Genomic DNA, 26,185 nt, shown 5'->3' on the forward strand with positions numbered 1-26,185 from the left:
GATTTCAGGTCTTGAACAATATGGCCCCACAACCTCTCCTGGGCAGAGAAAAGTTTAGTCATGATTGGACTATGGTCTATTATTCATTAGAGGGATCAATGGTACTTAAGAAGTTAGATCTAAATACAGAGGAAAAACGGTAATTTGGCCCAACTGTACTTACGAGCAATTTGTGAAGGGTCATCGTACTATTGGTTGGTTATATCCAATATACACAAAAATATATCTGTAGTGCGAAAAGTGAAGCTATCGGTCTTTAGTGGAGTATCTGACAATTAACAGATGGTGAATAATTTAATTAAAGAGTTTAATTAATTATTCATGTATCGTTGGAGCTTCAAGCTACAAGTCCATGAGGTCCTCTTGGTAGCTCAATAGGATTAATTAAGAATCAGCTTTTGGATTAATTTGAATTGTTCAAATTAATAGAAGGATTTAATTATATATGATGTAATTAAGTTGATTCAATTATATGTGATATAATTGTTATAATGTATTTGATATGTTATAGTTTAATGAGAGGAAATAAATATTTGAATGAGATTCAAATATAGTTTCAATGAATTGGACTCATAGATGTTAAATTTAATATAAATGTGATTTATATTAAATATCATATAAAAGAGAAAAGAAAATATAGCTTATATTGTATGTATTACAATATTAAAACTATAGGTTATATATGTTGTATTTGATATAACATATAATTTAATATATATATATGATAAGTTAGTTATCATATTTATATTTATATTTATATTTATATTAATTATTATTTTATTAATATGAGAGGGAGTTACAACTCCCTTCCCCTTCTTTTCTCTCCACCCACGTAAGTGGTAGGTGGTTATTTTTGGCATGTAGAAAAGAAAAAGTTTCTTCTTCTTCTTGGCTTAGCCTGTTGATCGATTGAGATATTGAGAAAACAACAGAAGAGTTCTGTGTGTTTGTTTTGAGTTTTGAGAACATGCTCAGTCCTTCCTCCTCAACATTAAGTTTTCTCTCAAAACCAAAATAGTCAGAGCCCACCACTCCTGAGTTCTCATCCTGAGAATACCGAGAAAACATTAATGGTAGTGTTCATTCTTGTTCGAGGTTATTCTTGAAGAAATTCTTCAAAGAGTTCGTGAATTGTTCAAGGGAATTCGTGAAGAAAGGTCTTCAAATGTGAGGTTTCTAAAACCTTTTCATTAGCTTGCTGTAATTTATAATTAAATGCATATTTTGTTTCTTGTTTATTGTGAAATTTGTATTCAATATAAAAATGGAATTTGGTTTATTCGTTTCCGCTCAAGGTTATCTCCCCAATAGAAATCCTTCAATTATATCATATATAATTAATTTTCTCAATTAATTTGAAAAATTCAAATTAATCCAAAATTAAATTGATTCTCAATTATCTACAAAGGGGACTTTATGGACTATAGTTTGAAGCTCCAATAGTAACTTTAAATTAATCCAAAATTAAATTGATTCTCAATTATCTACAGAGGGGACTTTATGGACTATAGTTTGAAGCTCCAATAGTAACTTTATCAATTAATTAAACCTCTTTAATTAAATTAATCAACTTCACTTTTCGCACTAACTAGTCAACAGTGTGATGACCCTTCACAAATGGCTAAACAACTAGATCAAAATTACCGTTTTGCCCATGTAGTTACATCTAACTTCTTAAGTATCACTGATCCCTCTAATGAACAATAAGTCATAGTCCAATCATGACCAAATACCTCTCGGGCCAAGAGAGGATATGGTGCCACATTGTTCAAGCCTAGGAGTCAACCTTTAAGGGGGCAATTTATCTATTTAACCTAATTTTGTCTTCTGTAGTTGTATTCTCAGCATCCCAATCAGACAAATCCCCAAAATGGTAAGCATATTGAGTTGGCGAACTGTCCACTCTCACCTATGCAAATCAAAAGACGGGAGGTGAAATATAAGTCTCTACTATTAACGGTGTTATATAATGAGACTATTCATTTCATGGTCCATCCTTATACAAAACCTTTTATATATAATGCCTCTGTTCACATGTCTCTACATGAATAATCAAGATTAGATCATTTGTAGAACTTTGCAACAATTGTAACATCTACAAAACAAATCGTATTCATAGTGTCAATAGGATAGGATAAGGTACCCAACCTTATTCATCTATTACAGACTGTTTAGGTTATCAGTTAAACATAATCTATTTAACATAATCCATTTGTATGTCTTTTAAACTTCAGAAGATAACATATGTTTGTTTATTGGTTTTGTGGATTAATGCTACTAAATGTCTAGTAAAATAGTTCAGATTTTATTAAATAAATAAATTGTTTATACAATATAATTACAAACTACAGAATCCACAAGATTTAAGGCATCAACCCCAACACTTTTAATTTCCAAAATCCTAATTTTTTTTTTTTTTAATTTTCAAATATTTATCCAAAATAATCCGAAAATTTCAAATCTTTATCCAAAATAATCCAAAAATTCCAAATCTCTTATAAAAATCTTTTTCAAATCTTTTCCAAATCTTTTCATTTTCTTTATTTTCAAATCTTTATCCAAAATAATCCAAAAATTTCGAAACTTTTATCAAAATAATCTCAAACCAATTAACTTCTCCAATTAACTTAATTTTGGCTTCAAACCAAAATTAAAAAAATACAATCCAATAGTTGAGATAAATTAATCCTTCCAAATATTTAATGAATTTGAAAATCACACTTTCCCCTAAGTAAGTTTTCTCTTAAATTGAATTAAAATTCCAATTCTTTACAAGTATCTTTTAAATTAATTATTTTGCCTTCTAAATTAAATTTTTAGTCCCATATTTTATCCAAATATTTCAAGATAATTTAATAAAATTACCTAAAAAATTTGGGATGTTACATCAATTATTGCAGATGGCTGGATCGATGAAATTAAATCCTTAGCTCATAATTTTACCTCTATTTCCTTTCAATTTTGTAATCGGAATTGTAATGGCATAGCGGATAAAGTTACAAAAAATGTCAGATTAGGTGATCTTAATGTCGATTGGTTTTCTAATTATCCATCATGGATATTAAACCAACTCCATAAGGACACTTGTACAAATTATGCCCATGTGGCAAGTTGAATGAAACATGCATTTCTTTTCAAAAAAAAAAAAGAAAAAGTGAAATTGTAGAAAAATATAAATAAAAGTATTAAAAAAAAGTATACCATAAATTTTCATTAGAGGGTTTAAAAAAAAAAAAAAAACTTAATAAAAGGTTGCGCCTTTTCTAAAAACACAACTTTGTATTAAAAGATTTATTTTCTATTTTATAATAATAATTTCCAATTTTATATGAAAGTAAATAGTAAATAACATCGAAAATAATATTTTATTTTATAGTACTCAAGTTCTGTATCAATTCTCCTTTTTTATATGAACAAGAATATCTTGATTTTAAAAAAAAAAAAAATCAAAACTAAAAGTTAAATTGTTGAAAAAATAAATAAAACTAATTGTTTTAAGAAATAGAATACCATAAATTTTCATTAATGGCTTAAAAACCCACGAACTTAATAAAAGGAGACACATTTTTTTTTTTAAAAGAACACAACTTTGTATCAAAAGATATGGCTATTTTAATTGATACAAGTAGTCTATAAAAATATAGAAAAAAATTTCCTCAACTTTCAATCTCTTTTATATACAAATTACTCACATGTTATAGTGTTCATCGAGTTCTATGGTTGAGATAGTCTTGCATTAAATGGTCATTAATTTGTCATATCATAGAAAACAATTGTTCATAACACTTTGAGCACCATAACAATATTTATTTTATTATTCTCTTATAAATGGTCTATAAAAACTAATTTATTGTATTTTTTCAATATATTTATTTTTGTTATTTTTTCTTTTAATTTGTGAATAATAAGTACAAATATTATTTCATCAATATAGGATTATAGAAATAAAAAATGATATACTTTTTATAATTATGTGTACTAGATGGGAAAATCATGTAAAAATAGTTCGATTTTATTTTTATAGAAAAAATATAAAACTAAAAAAAAAAGTCATAAAAACATATATTTTTTTATTTTTTAAAAAATAGAAAGCAAAAACAAAATTATCAAACATGTTTTTTTTAAAAAAAAACAGAAAATAAAATATAGTAACTAAACGTGTATGGTTTTTGTTTCTTAAAAACATAAAACTAATAACCAATAACTCGTAGCCAAATGATTATTAAACGAGATCTAACATAATTAATTCTTGGACAAAATATATTTTTTGTCCTTGAAGTTTAAGATTCATTTCTAATTAAATGAATAATATTTAATTGATTTTTCAATCAATCAAATATAGTTGACATGTGATCAAATACAATTAACATTCATGTTAACACATAATAATCCAGTAAATATCAAATAACTTAAAGTTAAGTCATGAATCATTTATAAGTATTTTGACATAAGTGAAGATTAAAATGTTTATTTTGAAACATTAGAAAGTCATAGACCAATAGATACCAACTCCAAATCTCAGAAATCAAAAAATACATTTTATCCAAAAATTAATTATGTCAATTCGAAATAAGCATAACTCAACGACAATTGACATGTAATCGTTTTTCTTTTTAAATTATGGCGTAAATCTTCATATCTTACATATTACACACATCACACATGTACTAAAAAAAAATATTTAAGTTTGATATTCTAATCTTTCCAAAAGTTTGAAATTTTTTCAACCATGTACTGAAGAAACCATTTAAATCGTTTACAAGCAGCGAAAGAAAAGATGAGGGGTATTTCAGGAATCTTTCATATTTTTCTTCTTTTTTTTTAATTTTGGTTAAAATATCAAACAACGATAGCCATAAGCCATGGAGATGATGAAGTTAAGAAGAAAAAGAGTATCGGGGAAAGAGAAGAAAAGGAAATTTATTATTTTTGTTTGCCAACTCAGCTTATTTGTAAGGCTCATTTAATTGTAGGGATTTTTTTATTTTATTTTATTTTTTTAGTAAGAAGGAATTTTATTACAGCCTCATGGGCTGAGCTTGATATACATTTGATTTGATTCAACTATAGATTGGGAATGGACTGGATAATCCCAGACCCATATGTCAAGTTTGTTGGGTAATTCTAGCCTCTTTAGTTAGAGTGTCAGCTAATTTATTACACAATCGATTTATATAAGTAAATGAGACTACTCTAAACTCTTCCTTCAGCATCCTAATTTCTTCGATATTTCTTCCAATTTCGTTTAGAGCCAATTGTTCTTTGTTTATGAGATTCACCGTCAGTCGACAATCTGTTTCGACTTAGATCGATTGAATACCCAGTGATTTGGCTAGCTTAAGGCCTTCAATTATTGCCATGAGATTCATCTCCGTTTGCTGCCAAACCAGTTACATCATCTACCATCAAATTTTGAGATCGTCGAATGTGATAAAACTGAATATCTCGTTGTGCCCCCCTAGATAGAACATCTGTTGCTGTAGGTTTTATCGGAGTTAATACATCTTCCTCTCCTGTCAATAATTGCACCCACTGTTACATAATTTGACTTCACCACAAAAAATAAATATACAACTCTAATCGTGTCTCTCGTAATCTAACCGTTATCGCACAGACCTCTACAAACTATACATCAAAGAAAATTGTAACTAAATTACATTGAATCGACCCTTTTGAAGTCCTAGTCGAGAAACAGATGCGACACAAAATTAAATATTACTTAATAGAGGATACTTCTCTTCGAAGCATTGACTTGAAAAATAGTACTGAGTTAATTAATATCGATTTTATGATCAGTTCCTTCTTGTCCCACCCTATATTTGGAACAAATTTGAGTTATTACATATTTGATTGATTTTACTCTTTTGGGCTAAAATTGTGTTTATTAATAGATATATTGGAGAGTCGAAAAGTTGGTTTAAACTCGAGTGATAGAGATATATACTACATTAATCCTTTGAGTGGATGAGTTTAAGGACCACAAACTTTTCATATCCTCACAATAAATATTATATAATGTGTTCTATCTTAAAACTAAAATTTGAGGTCTCGTTTTGTAACAATTTTGTTCTTTCCCAGTAAAATTCTAACAATAAAAATAAACTTTTGAAAACTATTTTTTAGGGTAAATTGCAAAATCACTCTTAATTAAAGTATGGTGATAGTTGCAATTATACTCTTAGACTTTCAATCGTAAAATTTAAGTCACCATACTTATATAAGTAATAAGATTAAACCTTCAAACTTACATAATTGTAGAAATTATGACAACTGTGTAAGTTTGAGGGTTCAATTTTTATCATTTAGGGACCTAATTTCTACAACTATTATTTGTTTGAGGGTCTAATTTTATTACTCATGAAGTTTGAGAGCCCAATTTTTATAATTGAAAGTTTCATGGTATAATTGCAACTACCACCATACTTTAAGGATGACTTTTTTCGATTTGTCCGTTAAAAAAAACTTGACTTGATTTGAAAACATTGGTAGAAAGTTAATAACCAAACATAATAACTTATGGATGAAAGTAATGTTTATAAGTTTAATTTTCAAAAAAATAAAAATTAAAAATCAAATATTTATCCAATAAAGCCTAAATACTTGGATGTATTCTAAGATGTACCCATCTCATCTCACCATTCACATAAAAAAAAATACTAAAATATTCTAAAAAAGAAAAAGAAAAAAATAAAATTTACCATTTGATAAATTATGATCGGACAATTTATCGAAATACTAAAGATAGTGATGCTAGAAATGCACCAAGTAGTTTTCATATTTTTAACTGCTTTTTCTTGGAGTACATACCAAGAAAAACATAATAGAGAAAAAGAAAAGAAAAAGATTGGTAGATACATAGGTGAAGAATAAGCCTAAAATAGAAGAGAAAAACAAAAGAGAAGGGGAAAATGGGCAGAAAAAACAAAGAGTATATATTATTGCTTTTGCTTCGGGTCATTCTTCCGCTTTAGATGCCGAAATGCAGACAGTAAAATTAGAATTACTCAATCAAAGTAACAGCTGACAGAAACAGAAACCCACAAGATCCATTTCTGAATCTGACACATTCTTAATTTTGTAGTTTTTCACAGAAAAGGAAAATAAAATTCAATAAAACCTTGCTTGGAAGTTTCTTCCTCTAAGTTTAATGGATCAATAATAATGGAAAAAGGACAATTAAAAAAAAAAAAACACAAGATTCATGCATCTCATCATCATTCCCTTCATTTGGGATGTGATTTGTTGTCAAATCTTACTTGCATGTCATCACAAAAATATGTTTTTTTTTTTAAGAAAAAAAAAATATGGAATTGACTCATACACTATGCTCCATATATTATATCTAATGAAATGGCAAGCAAAAAAGGAAACAAATTAAATTAGGATTGGCCAGTTGAATTGAGCTATGATGATAGCTTTTATTTTAACACAATCGTTAATTTGTTCTTCAAATTAAGACAACAAAATCTCTCTCTCTATGTATATATTTTGTAACAATATTATTTGGTTCTTCTTTTATATTGGATCTCCTCTCGGTATTTAATCCATTTGAGATAATTGTATGCTATATAGCTACACATTTTCAATAAGAAAAAAAGTATTTGTTGAGAAATATTTAGGTATATAATGTTAGATAGGTAGCAAGGCTCTCCTTGAAAATTGATAAACAAATATAACGCAAGGGCAAAAGGTGGGCATATAATGTCAATGATCAAATAATGTGTCATAGAAAATATCATTTTCCAATGCTCAATAATTCAACATGCATATGCTTCTTATTTTGATAATATAGGTGAAATGAAATGATGGAGAGTTGTCTAAATTTCGGGTCAATAAAGCTAAGCCAAAGACCTAGAAGGCCCACTTCTTCCTTCAAATGTTTCCCAAGAATCTCTCACGTGGACCCTCATCATTTTTTCTTTTCTCCTTCCTCCTTCATCATAAATTGCCCATAAAAAGAAAATAAACCCATCATTACCTACCAAAAATAATAATAAATAATAACAAAATTAAAGCGCCGAAAGAAAAATTCTTCCATTGATAATACGTACTAATTCACTTTAAAAGAGATGAAATATATATTTTTTTAAAAAAAACTTGTAAGGTAGAGATGAAGAGATTAAAAGAACATCATGCTAATTACTATTGAATTGAGCTCATATAATAAAAAAATAGATAAAATAAGTTATGACAATTAATACCCACAATTTCGATAAATACAACGTCAAAAGCTATGTACAACCGTAAAGTTAGCTACCCTAAAGAAATACATGATCAAATTTGTTTTAGAGTTTACATTTTAAAGTGCTTTATAATTGAACTATAGTTTCAAATTTTTCAATTTAACTTCTTGCGTTAAAAATTTTCAATTATAGTATTTCTATAAATAGATATTAAATGTAATCAACAATAAGCTCGTACCCAATGAGTCAGAAAAAAAAATTTAGAGCAAAAATTAGACCACATTAGAGAGAGAAATTTTCAATTTTCTTCTCTAGTGACATAATTTCTTATCTAAACTGAACTCATTAAATATTTGGATACCCTTATTTATTACTCACATTTAACATCCACAAGAAGGAAATAGTATAATTGAAAAATGTAAAAGAAAAGGCAAGAAAAGTTAAAAATTAAAAAAATTTAAAACTATAAAAGGAGTTAAAGGAAAGAAATACAACTAAATTAAACCATATATTTCTTCTAAAACGACGTCGTTAATTAGGTTTGGAGCGCTTCGTAGATGACAACGAAACAAGGAAGGATAGCCTTTGGATTGAAAACCATCAACTCCTCGAGATTCGAGTACAACCCGGAGTGTCGTGAAATCGAGTCGTATGAGGCTGCCGCCGCCGCCACATTCTCCTCCTCCGTCGCTGTCGCCGTCGCAGCATCCTCCGAGATCCGCTTCACTCTCCCGGCGATGACACGGCACACCAACATCGCCCGTCGCCGCCCGTCGCCACACTCAAACGAATCGTGGGCCCTACCACTACTAGCGGTGGTCCGTACACCAGGGGGCCCACCGGGGTTACACTGGAATCCATGACGGATAACACTGCAGACACCGCAACCGGGAATCGAGCCGCACAAGCCGGTTGAGCCACGTGAGCCGAGGTCGCACCACAAGGCGCTACAGTGGAACCGCAACAGCTCATTACCGTCAGCCGCACATCGCGGGTTTTTTCTGGTGCTTCCGAGTGCACGTGTCTTCACTGCGTCACGGCAATCCTCAAACCGTTGGATTGTGCGTTGGGTATTGTGGACCTTTAATATCCGTTCGATCTTACAAATTGGACGGTCCTTTTTAAGCCAGCTTGATTTGAAAATAATCTCCACGATGTTTCGACCAGAATCGTCAGGACCCAATTCCGATACTATAATAAATAATAATAAAAAAATTACAAATTTAATGGAATTAATTTTGACATATCTTTTTGTCGGTCAGGTCAACGGGTCGTGCAGGTTTTTTACTCTTAAGGTAAGAATTAAAAACATGACACGTCATACCACAGGAACCCAGCTGTAAATTGAATATTAATGAGCATTGAAACCTTGAGAGCAATGGTGTATGAGTAAAGGCAAAGTGCCCATGGCCATGAAAGCGATTTATGCTATTATTAAATTACCCTTTTCAACTGTATCAATAAAAGTGCTTCCTTCATTTTGATGGAACTCAAATTAAATCATAATATTTTTCGACCGACTCAATAATACAAATTTTTTTGCTCTTCTTCTTTACTAAATAGACCTATCAAAAGAAAAAAAAGGGAGACCCTTTTTTCTGAAACATGTAACAAAAATATATAGGTGCTTTTAAACGAAAAAAATTATTATTATAATTCTATATTATTATTGTTGGATTATAATAGTTTGTGTTTAGGGTGTAGATTATTTTAATTTGGATTAAAATGATATATGTTTGAGGTGTAAACTATGAAAAATAGTAAATACTATAATAAATAATAAAAAAATGATGAAGATAAAATAGTAAAAATTGTGACAAATAGTAAATATTGTAGTTAATTGAGAACTACAAAATGATATTGACTGTAATAACAAGAGGTGATTATTATAATCTTAGATAATCTTTGTTAAAAAAAAAACCTAGTTGAAGAAGTTTGTAGAGCTGAATTAAGAAGAAAAGGTAAAAAGAAAAAAGAAATAGGGAAAATTTACCAGCGTGACGAACTAATTGGTGAAGCTCTAAGCTTTCAATCTTGGGGAAGACCTCTCCACATTGAGGACATGGACGTATAGAACTCCTTGGAATTGGGTACCTGAATTTCAATTCCAATTTTCAAATTTTTTTCTTCTTAAAATTAAATATAAGACCTATGGCTAATGACCCGTTTTAGTAAACATTTAATCTTTTATTTTTTATTTTAAAAAATTAAACGTATACCCTTACTTTCATTTTTTTTGGTTACCTTCCTATCAAAAATTGTGTCAATTTTTGAAAATTTAAAAATAAAAATTAATTTTATTTTTTTCTTACAATTTTACTTAGAATTCAACTCTTAACTCTTATATTATGGAATATGCAAAATATAGTAAGAAATTAGAATAAAATAAATTTAATTTTCAAAAATTGAAAACAACAAATAAAATGATTATATGACGAAAACTTTCTACTCTATTCAACCGTTCGATTACAATTTGACGTATATATTTTTTTAAATATTTTTTTTCTAATAGTAAAAAGATAAGTATTCAACAAACAAGTTCAGAAAGCACCCACCTATTTATTGAATTAGAATGTATTTTGTTTACAGTGTTTAATTTTAAAAAAACAATTCATATTGAAAAATTTGAAGTGTTTAACCATCATTCAAAATAATTTTTTTAAATGTATTTTAAAAATGTTTAAATAAAAATAGATATCCCTCTATATACTAAAATTTTATTTTCTTTTATGTGATGACTCACATCCAAACTAACAATTTTAAGAACATAATTACTGACATGAACGCATCTCAATCGATTCAAGAATGAGAAAATACCTGCTAGGGTCAACGATGGTGTGGCATTCATAACACCCAGAAAGTTTTCGTAATTGTATTCCTCTAGAAGACGAGGAATTATACGAACCAGAAGCCGAACCGCCATTTTTGGTTCTGGCCGACACCGACGCCGGCGCCGTTAGAGAACGCGACGAAGAACCGTTTGCAGGTTTTCTAGTAAGCAACCTGGTTTCCTGTCCGACGGAGCTGCTTTCCGGCGAGTTGTCGGCTCTATGAACTACTTTAGCATTGCCATGAACCACATCTCTAAAGCTACATATGGACCTGCAAGAAGACCCCAATTTCGAGTACGCCGGTGACCGTTTCGCCGGCTCTTGAACTCTGGAAACCTCAACCTACAAAATCAAGAACATCATCAAATTTATTTAAAGAAAAAAAGATTATATGAGTGAAATGAATTAAAGTGAAGCAGAGTATACCTGTTTGCAGGTGATGAGATTCTTGATATGGTCCCATGAGGATTGGGCGGAAGAGGGCGGCGGAGTTGGGTTTGGGTGTTTTTTCCGGCGTTTATTGCGGAGGGGTTTCTTGTGATCTTGGAAGGAATTAGTTAAGAGCGCCATGAAAACAAATGCAAGTTCCTCTGTTTTTCTGTTTTTCCTCACACAGCGAGAAACAGAGTTAAAGAAATGGAGAGGGATCCAAGATATGTAATGAGGAAAACTTGAGAGAGAGTGGTTTTGTGGGCCTCCCTTCTTTTTTCTTTCTTTTGTTTTTTATCATCTCTTTTCATCATCATCGTTATTATTATTATTATTACGATTATTTTCTACTCTCTCTCCACTTTTGCGTTTCACCCTCACTACCCACGTAAACAATAAATTAAAATATTTTTAAAAAAATTATTCTATGATAAATTATGATGGAACAAATCAATAGAATATACCAAACAATTTGAATGCAGTAAAGTATGTATCATAGATATTTTAAAAAAATAAAAAAATATATATAATTTAATAAAGAAAACTTTTTTTTATGTTTTTCAAATAAGTTAAAATATATATATAATGTATCATCTAGGTAGCATAGATACTTCTAATTGTACAGAAAAATAGTATCAGATATGTATCTGTCACGATATGTCCAAATACGTGACAGATACGTGAATTGACGTATCATTTTTTATTTTTTATTTTTAAATATGCATATCTCCTTCTAGATAAAGATACGTTGGATTTTTTTTTTTTTAATTGTAGGGTAGATTTTAGGATTTGGTTTTCAAAAATGACAAAATCGGTAAATAATAAGATTTGTGGCAATTCCATGCACATGGTCACGAATTTTCAAATCCTTGTCCTTGTCTAGTTTAAAGCTTTTATTATCAATGAAACTACAAATATATGGTAAATATAGAATCATAAATAGTGACGGGTTTCAAGATTCGAAGAATAGCCAATTGCATAAAAGGAGAAGTAGTGAGAATAGCTAATTGTATAAAAGGAGAAGTAGTGGCCAATCAGAGGGTGTGACTTACAGAACGGTCTCAATAGAATTTTATTAATAACTAATATATAAATATAGTGCAAGTGGAGAACTTGATTAATAACTAGGATATAAATATAATGTAATTAGAGAGCTTGATTAATAATTAAATTGATCATATTATAATCTAACAGATTCAATTTAAAAATTGAAAATGAGTGACATCCTGTAATTTTCACCCTCTTTTGGAGTTTGAATTTATTTTTAATATTGAAATTAGATTTTTGATAACTTCACGAATTGATTTAAAATAAACCAATCTATTCCTTATTTTTCTTCCCTAATCGATTCAAATTAACTATATGTTCTGTTTTGATTTAGCTACTTTTAAAAAATATTCAGAATTAATTTATCTCTAATTTGTTTATAACTATATATCTATAAATTTTACATTATTTTATTCATTTTTATTATTTTAAATTCGGATTAATTTTTTTTATGATTTTACTTAATATTTTATACATACTATCGTTTAATAAACTGTATATTTGATTTAAATTTTTTTATTTTTATATTTTTTTAATCACTTTGTATTCATTATTATCTTATTATACCATTAATTTGTCTTTTTGACAAATAAATAAGTACTCACTTTTGTAATCTTGTTGTTTTTGCCATCGACTAAGGCGTCTTTAGTAGGTTTTGTGGTTGATGGGGTTATAAATGCAATGTGGTTATTAAAACTTAAATGAAAATGAAATTACGAATACAATGTAATTATAAATAAACAAACTTCCCGTTTTTTTTCTTTTCCCAAATTATATTTGAATTTATATTTTATTATCAAATTAGATTTTATCCAACAACTTATTGAATTAATCACGACAAACTTTATGAATTTTCTCCCCAAATTATATTTGAATTTATTATTTATTATTAAATTTGATTTTATCTAACTAACTTTCTATTTGTTTAAATGTTTGCTACAAATTCAGTTGTATTTAAATATTTTTTCATTGTTTTATACATATTTTCATCAAATTAAGTTGGATCTTTTTTTTTCTTCATATTTTGTATGTTTTCAATTTTTCATATTAAAACACGTAAAAACGACTTGTTGTACTTAAAAAACATATAAATGAGAATTAAACTTTAAATGTTTGAAATATATATATTCAATTTTTCATATATAAACACGTAAAAATGATTTGTCGTACTTAAAAAGAAACATATAAATGAAAATTAAATTTTAAATATTTGAAACATATGCGTCTATATATATATATTCAGTTTAATATTAATATTGTTGTTATTATTATTATTAAAATAAGATAACAAAAAACCTAAATCTCATCTTTTTACTTAGTCGGCCCCCAAAATCTCTTTTTCTCTTTCTCAATCTCATGTCTGCAATCGTTGATTCAACAACCTTTTCTTGAATTTCATCGTTTTGGCTAGCTTTTGACGATTACCCTCGTCAAGTCGCCGACCTTTTTGGCTCACACACATTTTTCTTACTTTTGTTTATAGTTTAAACACAATGACGGTTTAAAATTGGCTTTCAAAATCCTATGAGCAAAATAGTCACATAGAATGAAGACGATGAAACTCTCCACAACTGGTTTGATGTGAAACGCAATCATATTTCCAATCATCACATCAGTCTTGAAGTTGCAATTCTTTCAAATACTGACTTGTCAACATCAACTTCACTGGTACTATCAATTTTGCTCTTTCTCACCTTGAGAAAATTCATGTAGACATTCATAAGTTTCTAATGACACTCATCGTTTGGTCCTCATCTTCCTTCGCATACATACATTCTTGTATACGTATCTATGTAAATTTATCGTAATACTACGAGGATAAAATAGTTGAATATAAATTTAAAAATATACATGTTTCTTCGTAAATATGAGATACTGGTATAGTTTAATAGATAAAAATATGTTTTAAATAAATTTTAAAAAAAAACTTAACCTAAATTCAAAATTTAAATATTTATTAGAAACTTCTTTAATATAAAAACTAAAATAAACTGAAGTAAAGTATATATAGGGTAACTAAACTGGCAATCTGGTGGGTCAAATATACAACTTTACTAACACCACTCACATTCATTAAATTCCCTTGGAGATTGCACCATGAGTATGACGTCATACTTATAGGCAATTTTGTGGAGTTGAAAATTAATGTGGACAACTATGGTATTTAATCTTATTCAACATCATCGACATATTTTTTTTAATGGTAAAAAATTCATAGAACATAAAAAAGAAATAAGGTACAAAATTTTTTTAAAAAAATATCTATTGACTTCGATATCTTCACATATATTGACATTTTAAGCTTTAGAAACAACTGGAGAAGTGGAATTTTTAATATGAAAATAGAGAATTAGATTAAAAAGATAATGTAAAGACTGAAAGGGGGTATGGGCAAAGGAAATTAGGTTAATTGAGTGTGAAGTGAAGAAACCAAAAAGTCAGAGATCTATAAAGAAATATAAATTGAGGGAATAGATGGAGATGGTTTCCAGATTCCAAGGAGTAGTAAAAGCTGAAGTGAATAAGGCCAAAGACATAACAAAAAGAAAAACAACCATAAAGAATTAATAACAAATGGACCAATTTTTTTGCTTCTTTTTGTCCCTTAACACAATATTCTAATCTTCTTATAATGGATAGTGGAATGTGAGAGAGATGTGGCTGCTAAGGGGAAAAAGAATACTATTAACCTCAAATTCCCACATGATTGTTTTTTTCTTCTAATAATTTTAGTGAATTCTCATATAGTTTCAAATTTCGATCAAAGAAGCTTCACAAGTCTTAGTCTAATCATCTTATGTCTGACTTTAAGTATTATAGCAAGCTAGACAACCATTACATCAATGATTCTCATCTTTTCATTTTTATTTTTATTTTTTTTTTAAAAAAATACAGTGGGCAATTTGACGATTTAATTATTAGATGTTAGTTTTGGGCTCAAATTAGTACCGATCACCAACACGTTAGTTTTTGGCCGTTGGTTGATTATGGAGATAATGAAAAAAAAAATATGAAAAAAAGAGATAGAAGAAGAAAAATAATTGATCTGTAGCCTCTCCCTCTTCCAATCTCATCGTGTCTTTATTTATTGTTTTTTTTCAATAAAGTCTATCTTTGGGTTAGTCGAACAAGGTCTCGATCTCTAGATCGGTCAATTTGAGCTCCATACTATTTATGAAAGAAGAAATGTGTGAGCCAAGCTTGTTAACCATGGACCCTGCAGTATCGACAATTGTTGTGGAAAACCTTCTACTACCACCACAAGAATAAACAGAAAAATAAGAAAGAAATTAAAAGAAAATAATAAAACTAGGAATACAAAAATTAACATGAAAAAACTCCAAACCGAACAAAAAACCATGGACTAGAAAATTTTCAATTATTACAGTCACACAATAACCTCTCGTCAATTCCAATTACAAGAGCACTCCCTCAAAACATTATACCACTTGCACAATTGATCTAGTATATTAAGCTCAAAATGCTTCAAATTGGGATTGTTAGAAACCAAAGACATAAGCTCTTCAACTTTTTTAACTTTTCAGATGTGATATCTGCATTTCTAATATTTTGCAAAAACCAACAGCAACTTCGTCCATGTAGACATCACCAATATGACACATGTCTCAAGCGAGTGTGTCAGACACGGAAGCCTATAAATAGCCTCATTCCACCACTTCATGAGATAGACATCAAAGCATACTCAACACCACACTGAAATGAATTTTGTGATAGTCATCAAAGTATACTCAACACGATACTGATATAAATTCTCTTGTAGATCAGCTCGAGGATGAACAATGTGACTGAGATGTGCACACCAACCAATATATTTCTTATAAACACCCAACTCTCAAATGATTAACAGAAAGGTGATGTGACCAAAGAATGAGTGTTGTAAACCTCTCTTCGACGATAAAATAATATTTATTATAATTTCACCGAATTGACTACTTATACTACTAGGGTACAAGCGACAGGTCCGGGGTCAAACCACATGGAGCTCAATATACAATATCCTCTAAGCTAAATTAGTCTTTGAAAAGCGGTAAAAACGAAGGCTTTTGTGTTTGGTTTGACAGGAAAGACTAGATGTGGAATTTAAAGTACGAAAAAGGAAGATATATTGAGAAAGAGAGATGATAATACGCGAGATTACCCTCGCTGATTTAGAGACCGTTGGGCTATCTATGAGTTTATTCACCGATTACTCATGTAAACATTCATGGATTAACTATTTCTCAAGCCTAATTGAATGTAAGGATGACCTCGACAACCTCCCTATGGAAAATCAACATGTCGTCGATTCCTAAATTAATTAAATGTTGTCACACACGCCTCTTCATTTAGTTAATTGCATTAATTTCTTAGATTGATTAGAACATTAAACAAGAATGGTCAAATCTAACATAATGCATTTCCAATCTTAGGTTTCGTTATCTCTTAGGCGATCCTAGAAGTCTAGTAATCAAGTCATAATTATAACTAAAACCTATAGCTACTGAAATTAAGCATACTTTCAATACAATTAGATACACTAAAAACATATAGTAGCAAGGGTAAACGAAAATATATGCGATTAAGTCATCAATTTAATCTACCTATATGTTCATTCTTGAAATTCAAACAAACATAGGAAATCAAAAAGTAACATAAAGATCCCAGAAGAATTCATCAAAAACTCATAAAATTCAAAGAAAACATCGAACAAACCTCAAAACCAACGATTTGACCTTCAAATATTCATCGAATCCGAATCATGATGCCGAGATTCAAATTAAGATCAAAATACAAAGTAATCTCATGAGTTTTGGCCCAAAATAGCCAAAACCGAGCTAATGCTCTCAAAATCGACCTAAAACTTATCCTCTCTTTTTACCTAAATCGAAAATTTGTATTTATATCAATTGCGCAGGGTTGCGACGCTCTGTTGAAGCATAGATCTCGCGCGTAAAGATACCATAGCGATGTTCGAGGGTGCGCACCTCTGCTCTTTTCCGTCAAAATACGTAATGTCGCAGCATCGTGTTGTCTTCGTTTTCTCCAAAACAACATTCTCTGTCTTTGAGCATAGTGTTATGCTATGTAGAGCGTCACTATGTTCTCATCAGGGACTTTTTAGTCGTTTTACATCCTTTAAAACTTGGATGCTCAATTTAACTCTTAATTACTCTAAATTAATCTTGAATGGATTGAAATGGAGGATTCTACTTCCTTAATATCCAATACGTAGGAAATAGGATAAGAAAGATTAAAAATTCATAAACCAACCTAAATGAAGTTAAAGGGAAATAAGAGTTTTATGAAGGTATCAAAAGGGTAAGGTGGGGTAAGTGGGAGGTTCTATGGGAAGAAAAATGGTTGTCCGACCAGATGGGTTGGGAGGGCATAAAAGAAAGTGCCAAATATTTGTCGCCATGCTCTTTGGTTTGATTCAAATTCTCCATATGCTCAATTGCTATAATCCTCTTTTATTTTTCCTCGTTTCATCATTTTACCTTTTTATGTGGACGACCCTTCCTCTGCTCAAATCAAAGTTTGTGCAGCTTTCATACTTAATCAATTTCCACGCTCACCATGCATCTCTTTTTTCAATTACTTTTTCTCAATTACCACTCTCAACTATTTCTTCCAATTTTAAATACCTACCTTTCATTTTAATTCCTATTTCATTGTTTTTTTTTTTTTCTTTTCATCTTTTCTACTTTTCAATCCGTTTCACTTCATTACATTTCAGATAAATGCCCTTTCTCATTTTTAAAAGCATTTACTTACAAAGATGAAAGCTTTTTTTTTTCCTTTTAATTTTAAGATTTAGTCCCTATTATAAAAAATCTCTTTAAAATTATGAGTTACCTTTTATCATGTAATGTCTTAATTTTTATAGTTTATAAAAAAAAAATTATTTTCGATCAATATAATGATCTACATGTGTAAGAAATAATTTCATTAAATCATAAGAATACAAAGTGTAAAGTATACACACTAAATTGTTATTTGTTAAAGTTGAAAGATTAAATTGTTATAAATTTAAAAATAAAGTGACAAAATCATGAGTTGATACTTTGAATAAAGTTGAAGAACTACCAGTTTTTTTTTTTTTTTTTTTTTTTTTTTTTTTTTTTTTTTTTTTTTTTTTAACTAAGGTAACTAGTCTCACATGATTAGAGAGTAAATGGAAGTCTAAATTACATTTCTAACCTCGTTCTATGATGTTACCGTTTGAAATATTTAACTTTTTATTTGATTTGAATGGTAATATTATAAAAAGAAAATCAATACAAATTTACATTGACAATACAATATTATATTCCTGCAAGGATTCCAAGGGGGTCTATTATTCTGAAACTAACCATAAATATTTCTGTTTTGTTTTGTTTTTATTTTTTCTCAATAAAAGGTGGTGTTCCATTATAGCAAAAATTAAATGGAGAAAGTCAGCAACTAGATTTACTATTGGTATTAATTTAGATCATTAATAATTGAAAAGTGGAATTTATTTGAATGTAAATGTGTAGTCAAACTTTCAATTAAAAGATGTCACACCCACATGCAATTCATTCAAATTAGTCTTATTACTGGTTCATATATGCTTCCCTTACCAAATTAAATGTCAACTACCAAAGCTAACATATAAATTAAATATATATATATATATATATTTGAGTGCATTTTTTATGGCACCTATTTTTTTAATCTATCTCGACTATACCGTAAAAATATATTTAAAAATATTTTTGAAAATAAAAAAAAATTGTCACATGACAATAAATTAATTATGACTGGACAATTGAATGTACGAGAATAAATTTCAGAAAATGTAATGAGCTAATTTACTAAATCAAATAAATAATAGCAGACAGATAAGCTACAAAGCTATAACATTTTTTTTCCCATTTTATTAAACAGAAAATCCATTTAAATGAGTTATTATTATTATTATTATTATTATTTATGAGGGAAAAAATAAAAAACCTTTCAAGAAGTTCTTATAACATACTCGAGATCCACACGAGCTTGCAAGTCCAACCTACATTTAATACATGAATTTGTTATTCCAAATATAAATTTATTGATTTCATAAACTATACATAGACCTAGGATTTCGAAATATTCTATCACTCAAACTTTAGTATTGATTTTTCTATAAACATTATAATACATATTATATGCGAAGAGAATTCAAACCTATAATTTCTCGAGATATTATAATTACAAATTACATGATCTGTTAAGTCAATATATTTTATTTTTACAGATGAGTTGTCATTCATTATTATTAATTAAAATCGTTTTTAAATATAGAAAAATAAATCTAAATATTTACAAATATAGTAAAATTTTATCGTCTATCATAATCTATCATAGATATATTGTGATATTTTGTTATTACTTGTAAATATTTTTAATAGTTTTGTTATTTAAAATAATTTTTCTTAATTATAATTAATTATGGTAACATAAACATATAACCAAGAGACTAGATTCCACTCCACCCCACATCACATTTGACCTAAAAAAATATATATAACTTGTTACATAAATGTAAACTTTCAATACAAGAGACTATGCAACTCAAATTTGTTAAAATTGTGAACCAAATACATCTAAGGAAAAAAAAAAAAAAACTTATCAAACCCATATTTGTTGGAAAGAAAATATTGAAAGAGATTAGGGGTGTTGAATTAATTATAATAGCAAAGTGGGTATTTGTATTTTATTATATTATATATATATATATTTGTAGGAGTGGTTAGAGAACAGCCATGGATTTGGCCAACCAATTATATTCTGCTAAAAGTATAGTGTTCTCTTGTCTTCTTCAACCTCGGCGACCAGACATTAATCTACTCCATACATTAAATTAATCAAACTAAACCTAAACAGTCTCCACATTTGACATGATGAAATGGGATCATTTATATTTATTGATTAAACAACCTTTTTATTCACTGATTAATATATAGTTTAAGGCTTACAGATTATTATATATTGGTCCCATCAACAATAATTTATCTATTTACCTGTGTGCGTGGTCATAATAATTATATAACATCAGTATTGTAGATCTTTAGAATACCATATTAACTATTTAATTCATAATTTATAGATATAATGAGTATTATTTAATTCAAGTAGCAATATACATAAGTATAAATTCTTTAAACAGATTTTGAGGATTTTTTAAGTATAATATGGATGGTTGTTCATCTCTACCGAGTAATAAAATAGTTTTTCAATTATATTTTTATAATTAAATTTGTGATTTGAATCATTTCATATCTTATATAGGATTTGAAATTTACACAATTGGATAGTTTTATTAATGTTGAGGATTTGAAATTTATACAATTGAACAATTTTATTAATGTTGAGGATTTAATTGTATACTTTTGAAATTTAGAGATTAAAAACGACTTGTATTATCTAAATCTAAATTTTTTTTTAAAAAAAAAACATTAAACCAAAATAATTTAAAAATCCCATGAGTTTCAAATTTTGAAAATTGTTGCATTATAGCATATGCATGTCACATGTATCAAATTCTGTTAGAAGTGAAATGAAAAGACATGTTTGAAACTATATTTTTATTTTTAGTATGATAATTCGAAAAACGTGCAACCCATTAGCATAATATATACCTAATTATATAATGGCTAAAAAAATAGCTATGTATAAAATTTGCAATCAAGGCCCGGGTAATTATCATTTATTTTTTGTTTTTGTTTTTGAAGATTAAACCTATTTCATTCATATTTCTTATAATAGATTGTATCTTTTTTAAGTACAATGATTGAATTCTTAGTTAAATTTAAAATAAAAATTATTTTTTTAATTATCAAAATTTGGCTTGGTTTTTTAAACTATTAGTGAAAAGTAGATAATAAAAAAAAATGTAGAGGTGAAAATTGTGTGCATAGGTTTAATTTTAAAAAACAAAAATAAAAAATCAAAATGATTACGAAAGGGACTGAAAGAATTACTAATTTATGTGAAGTGTATTATTTCCAATCTTTTTAAAAAGAAAAATCTACAGTGGTTGATAATAAATAAAAAATAATAAATTTTAAAAATTATTTTGAAAATTTTTAATTAAGAAACAGTTAAGAGATAATTATCTTAAAACCGTCAATTTAAAGTGACTAGCTGTAAGAAAAAAAAAATATATTTCTTTATTAGTAAAATCATTTTTGAAGGAAGTAGTGCAAGTGCAAGAAAGAAATTTATCATTAACAATGCCTTTTTAAAAAAATTAAGTGTTATTAAAAATGAAATGAATAATTATTTTCTTACGAAAAAATAATAGATAAAGCGAAATTCAGCCTAAAACAGGGAGCCTCTAACCAAGGCCATAAAGCAGTCAGATGATAATTGAAGAAAGTCCAAGTGGTTTTCTTTTGTCCAAGAATCTTGGGCCTGCAATAGCATTAATTCTACCCAAATTCACTTTTTATGCATTAATTGAGATTTATTTTTATTTTTATTTTTCTTTGGTATAAAAATGTGAACCATGGAGATTTGAATTTCTACTTTAATATATTAGATATAAATTAGAAAATTTTTTATCGATAAAAAAAATATCAAACTATTTATAGAAATAGCAAGAAAACACTAATAGATACGGATAGATTTCTATCAGCATCTATTAAAAAAGATTAAAGTTTTACTATTTTATGTAAATAATTTTCCTTATTTTTCTATTTCCGAAAATCTCCCAATAAATTACCTGATTTTGTCAATATATATATTTACTTTTAGTACAGTAATTAACATATAATGTTTTTTTTCTTCTTTCTGTAACTAATATTATTATAATCGGGGGAATTAAAATTTGAACCTAGATCATGAAAAATGCTAGTGAATTTTTTTTTTTTTTTTTTTATCTATATACGTGCCAATTTTGATCCAAATTCACCTTAAAACTTTCATTAATTGGAATTCTAATTTTAAGTTTTAACAAATACTAATATTAGAAACTCCAAAAACCCACTAATTTTACAAAATTCAAGTAATGTACAATGATGGTGCGTGATTAATAATGTACTACTATCAAATAACTCCACCAACATTTACAAATTTTAATTAAAAATTAATTCTAGTACGGTTTTGTCTAAATCCTACAAATTGTATAGCAAATATATGTTTTATAATTCATTGGATTTAAAATAAATAAATAAATAATCAATGATTTCTCTAACAAAAAAAACTAAGCCAGGTATAAATTGCAATAAAGTTTAATGTGTTGAACCACCTCCAAATTTAAAGTGCAAATGGAATAAAAAATTAGACAATTACACTGCAGAAGAATATCTTCATAAACAAAATTCAAACGAAGAAAATATCAAAATTTGCATTATATAATAATTATTTAAAAGGGAACACGTCAATTTGAAAATGTCATGCAACTATTTCAATTTGTGACCACTTTTAAAAAATAATAATAATAAATTAAAGAGGCACTATTATTTACCCTCCTTCCCTAATTTCAAATTTAGGTCATGTTTAGTAATACCAAACTAATATTATTGAAATGGATATATATTCATATATTAATTGTAACGAGCTTCAATCGTAAAATATATTTGATTCATTTGACAGTATTTATTATGAACTAATGTAATCACACGAAAATTTAATTTGTGTTGTTTACTTCTATAGGGAAATGTAATGCAATGCTATATAGATTATTACCAAAATACCTATTTATATTTATAATTAATTAAAAATAGTAACTACATGAGATGTAATAGGAATTGGAACACTATTTGATCAATTTTTTATATTTTTAAAAAATTAACACTATATTAAAATTTAATTGCATAATTTTAAAAAATAAAACAATAATACAAATTTATATTCAGAAAAATACATACTCTTTAAAAAAAATTAAGAAAAACACATAATGTTCGTATAAACACATAAAATAAACCAATTTTAAAAAAAAATGTATCATTGTTGAATGAGAAATTTTAGACCAATCACAAGATATCACGTCGTTTGCTAAATTAACGACGAATTTCCAAATCATTGAGTTTGGGTCCAATTAGAAGTTGACACATGTCCCGAATTGAATCAAAGACAAGTTTCGATGACGTCACGCGGATGAATTAGATGGGATTAAATTGGTCCAATTTGATATTACTATTTGGGCTTAAAGTCCAAACTACAAAAAAAAATTGAATTGGACCCAAATTCCATATCAGGTCCAAAACCAATTAATTAGGCCCAAGGGTCAGGCCCATGGACCAACCAAGCCCACCTGAGAACTCTATAAATAGAGAAGTTCTCTTCATTTGTAAAGACAGCATTTTCTACACTCAGAAGACCCAGAAAGAATTCACTAACAAGCAGAGAACTCCCAAGACTCCTGAAGCTGCACTCCTATAAGACAGAAGACCTTTGAAGATACAAATACTCTTCCAAGACTTCTACTTCAAGCTTCCAAGACTTCTACTTCAAGCTTCCAAGACTCCTGAAGCTGCACTCCTATAAGGCAGAAGACCTTTGAAGGCACAAATACTCTTCCAAGACTTTTAATTCAAGCTTCCAAGACTCCTGAAACTGCACTCCTATAAGGCAGAAGACCTTTGAAGTTACAAATACTCTTTCAAGACTTCTACTTCAAGCTTCCAAGACTCCTGAAGCTGCACTCCTATAAGGCAGAAGACCTTTGAAGACACAAATACTCTTCCAAGACTTCTAATTCAAGCTTCCAAGATTCTTGAAGTTGCACTCTTATAAGGCAAAAGACCTTTGAAGATATAAATACTCTTCCAAGACTTCTACTTCAAGCTTCCAAAACTCCTGAAGTTGCACTCTTATAAGGCAGAAGATCTTTGAAGACACAAATACTCTTCTAAGACTTCTACTCCAAGCTTTCAAGACTTCTTCTTCAAGAACGTTCGGTGCTTTCCTTCTCCAAGTCAAGCATATTCACCCAACTAAGAGAGAATCAGAGGATCAAGTATTAGAGATCGAACCACATCGCATCAAATCAACTCCAACATCAACACCAACTCAAGTTTAACTCCACGAAACACGTTTCTCCGGAAACCTCGTGTGAACAAATTGGCATGCCTGGTGGGACATCTCTACATCTCATCTCTCTCTCGTCATCCGAGTCAAGAAATCTACAGATGGCACCAAAGAAAGTTGCATCCAAAGCTACCGTCGCAAGCAACACTTACATAAGCTCTATCATCACGGAGGAAATCTGGGGTCAGCTGATGGAATTTTCTAAAGGCGAGATCCTCATAAGAGAAAATCCCTTGTTTGAAAACTATGCTTCTATTACTGATTTATCAAAGAAAAAATCACATCTTGATGTAGTGTCTGTCATGATGACTAACGTAACGACTGAGTCGACCATGGCAGAGATGGAGGTAAAGATAAATCTCCTAATGAAGGCTGTAGAGGAGCGAAATCATGAAATCGCTGCTTTAAGAGATCAGATACAGGCTCGAGATACTGCTGAATCAAGTCAATCCCCAGCTACAAAAGCCAATGACAAAAGAAAGACTGTCTTGCAGAAAAGTCAGCCACCACAATCCACCTCTGTTGCCTTCCTGTCAGTTCAACAACTCCAGGATATGATCACAAACTCCATAAGAGCTCAGTACGAAGGACCGTTGCAAAGCTCCTTTATGTACTCCAAGCCATACACCAAGAGAATCGACGACCTCAGAATGCCAGTTGGGTATCAACCTCCAAAGTTCCAACAGTTCGATGGAAAGGGCAATCCAAAACAACATGTTGCACACTTCATTAAAACCTGTGAAAATGCAGGAACCAGAGGAGACCAGGTAATCAAGCAGTTCGTTCGTACCTTGAAAGGAAATGCTTTCAATTAGTATACTGATTTGGAGCCAGAAGTGATTGACAGTTGGGAACAACTAGAAAGAGAGTTCCTGAACCGCTTCTACAGTACAAGGCGTATTGTTAGCATGATGGAGCTGACAAACACCAAACAGTGGAAGGGAGAGACAGTCATTGATTACATCAACCGATGGAGAGCTTTAAGTCTGGATTGCAAAGATAGACTTACTGAATTATCTGCAGTGGAGATGTGCACTCAAGGCATGCACTGGGAGCTTCTCTACATCCTACAAGGGATAAAACCTCGTACATTTGAAGAGCTGGCAACAGCGCTCATGATATGAAGCTGAGTATTGCCAATAGGGGAACTAAAGATTTCCTAGTCTCTGAAGGGAGAAAATACAAAAATGATGCCAAGGGCACTGAAAAGATCGTGGGTAGTGCCACAAAAGAATCTATGGTCGTTCATGTGACCCCACTAAAATTTTCCTCCAAAGGAAAACAAACAAAATTTGAAAGAAGGCACAATGAGGGCGAGAAGCGTCGTCCAACTCTTAAAAAACGACAAGAGAAGGTTTATCCATTCCCTGACTCTGATGTGGCAGATATGTTGGAGCAACTACTAGAGAAGCAACTTATTCAGCTACCGAATGCAAGCGGCCGAAACAAGAAGGAAAAATAGATGATCCTAACTACTGCAAGTATCATCGGGTCATTAGTCACCCAGTTGAAAGGTTCTTCGTGCTGAAGGAACGAATTATGAAGTTGGCTCGTGAAAAGAAGATTGAGCTAGATTTGGATGAAGTAGCTCAGACAAATCACGCTACAAGTAGCGGTGACTTCAAATGTTCCAATACTGTCTGTGTCCCATGCTCAAAG

General features: G+C 29.4%; 1 protein-coding gene across 1 annotated transcript; it reads right to left on the reverse strand.

Annotated features, from left to right (window-relative positions):
* Positions 1-8,139: 8,139 nt before the first annotated feature.
* LOC120087248 (C2H2-like zinc finger protein) lies at positions 8,140-11,848 on the reverse strand. Its single transcript, XM_039044178.2, has 4 exons — positions 11,441-11,848; positions 11,001-11,356; positions 10,177-10,277; positions 8,140-9,374 (listed from the first exon to the last, which is right to left on the reverse strand). The coding sequence occupies exons 1-4, from the start codon at positions 11,582-11,584 to the stop codon at positions 8,719-8,721; spliced, it is 1,257 nt and encodes a 418-aa protein (XP_038900106.1). The 5' UTR covers positions 11,585-11,848; the 3' UTR covers positions 8,140-8,718.
* Positions 11,849-26,185: the final 14,337 nt, after the last annotated feature.

Source organism: Benincasa hispida, chromosome 9 (genome assembly GCF_027475165.1).
Source record: "Benincasa hispida cultivar pf3 chromosome 9, pf3_genome.v1.1, whole genome shotgun sequence".
In the NCBI taxonomy this organism is placed as follows: Eukaryota; Viridiplantae; Streptophyta; class Magnoliopsida; order Cucurbitales; family Cucurbitaceae; genus Benincasa; species Benincasa hispida.

Bases quoted from the DNA above. Each gene is read 5' to 3' on its own strand.
- LOC120087248 (XM_039044178.2), bottom strand. From the start codon at position 11,584: ATGGCGCTCTTAACTAATTCCTTCCAAGATCACAAGAAACCCCTCCGC. The intron at 11,357-11,440 runs GTATACTCTGCT...TTGATTTTGTAG, and splicing joins ATCTCATCACCTGCAAACAG to GTTGAGGTTTCCAGAGTTCA. The intron at 9,375-10,176 runs GTAAATTTTCCC...TATTTATTATAG, and splicing joins CCAATTAGTTCGTCACGCTG to TATCGGAATTGGGTCCTGAC.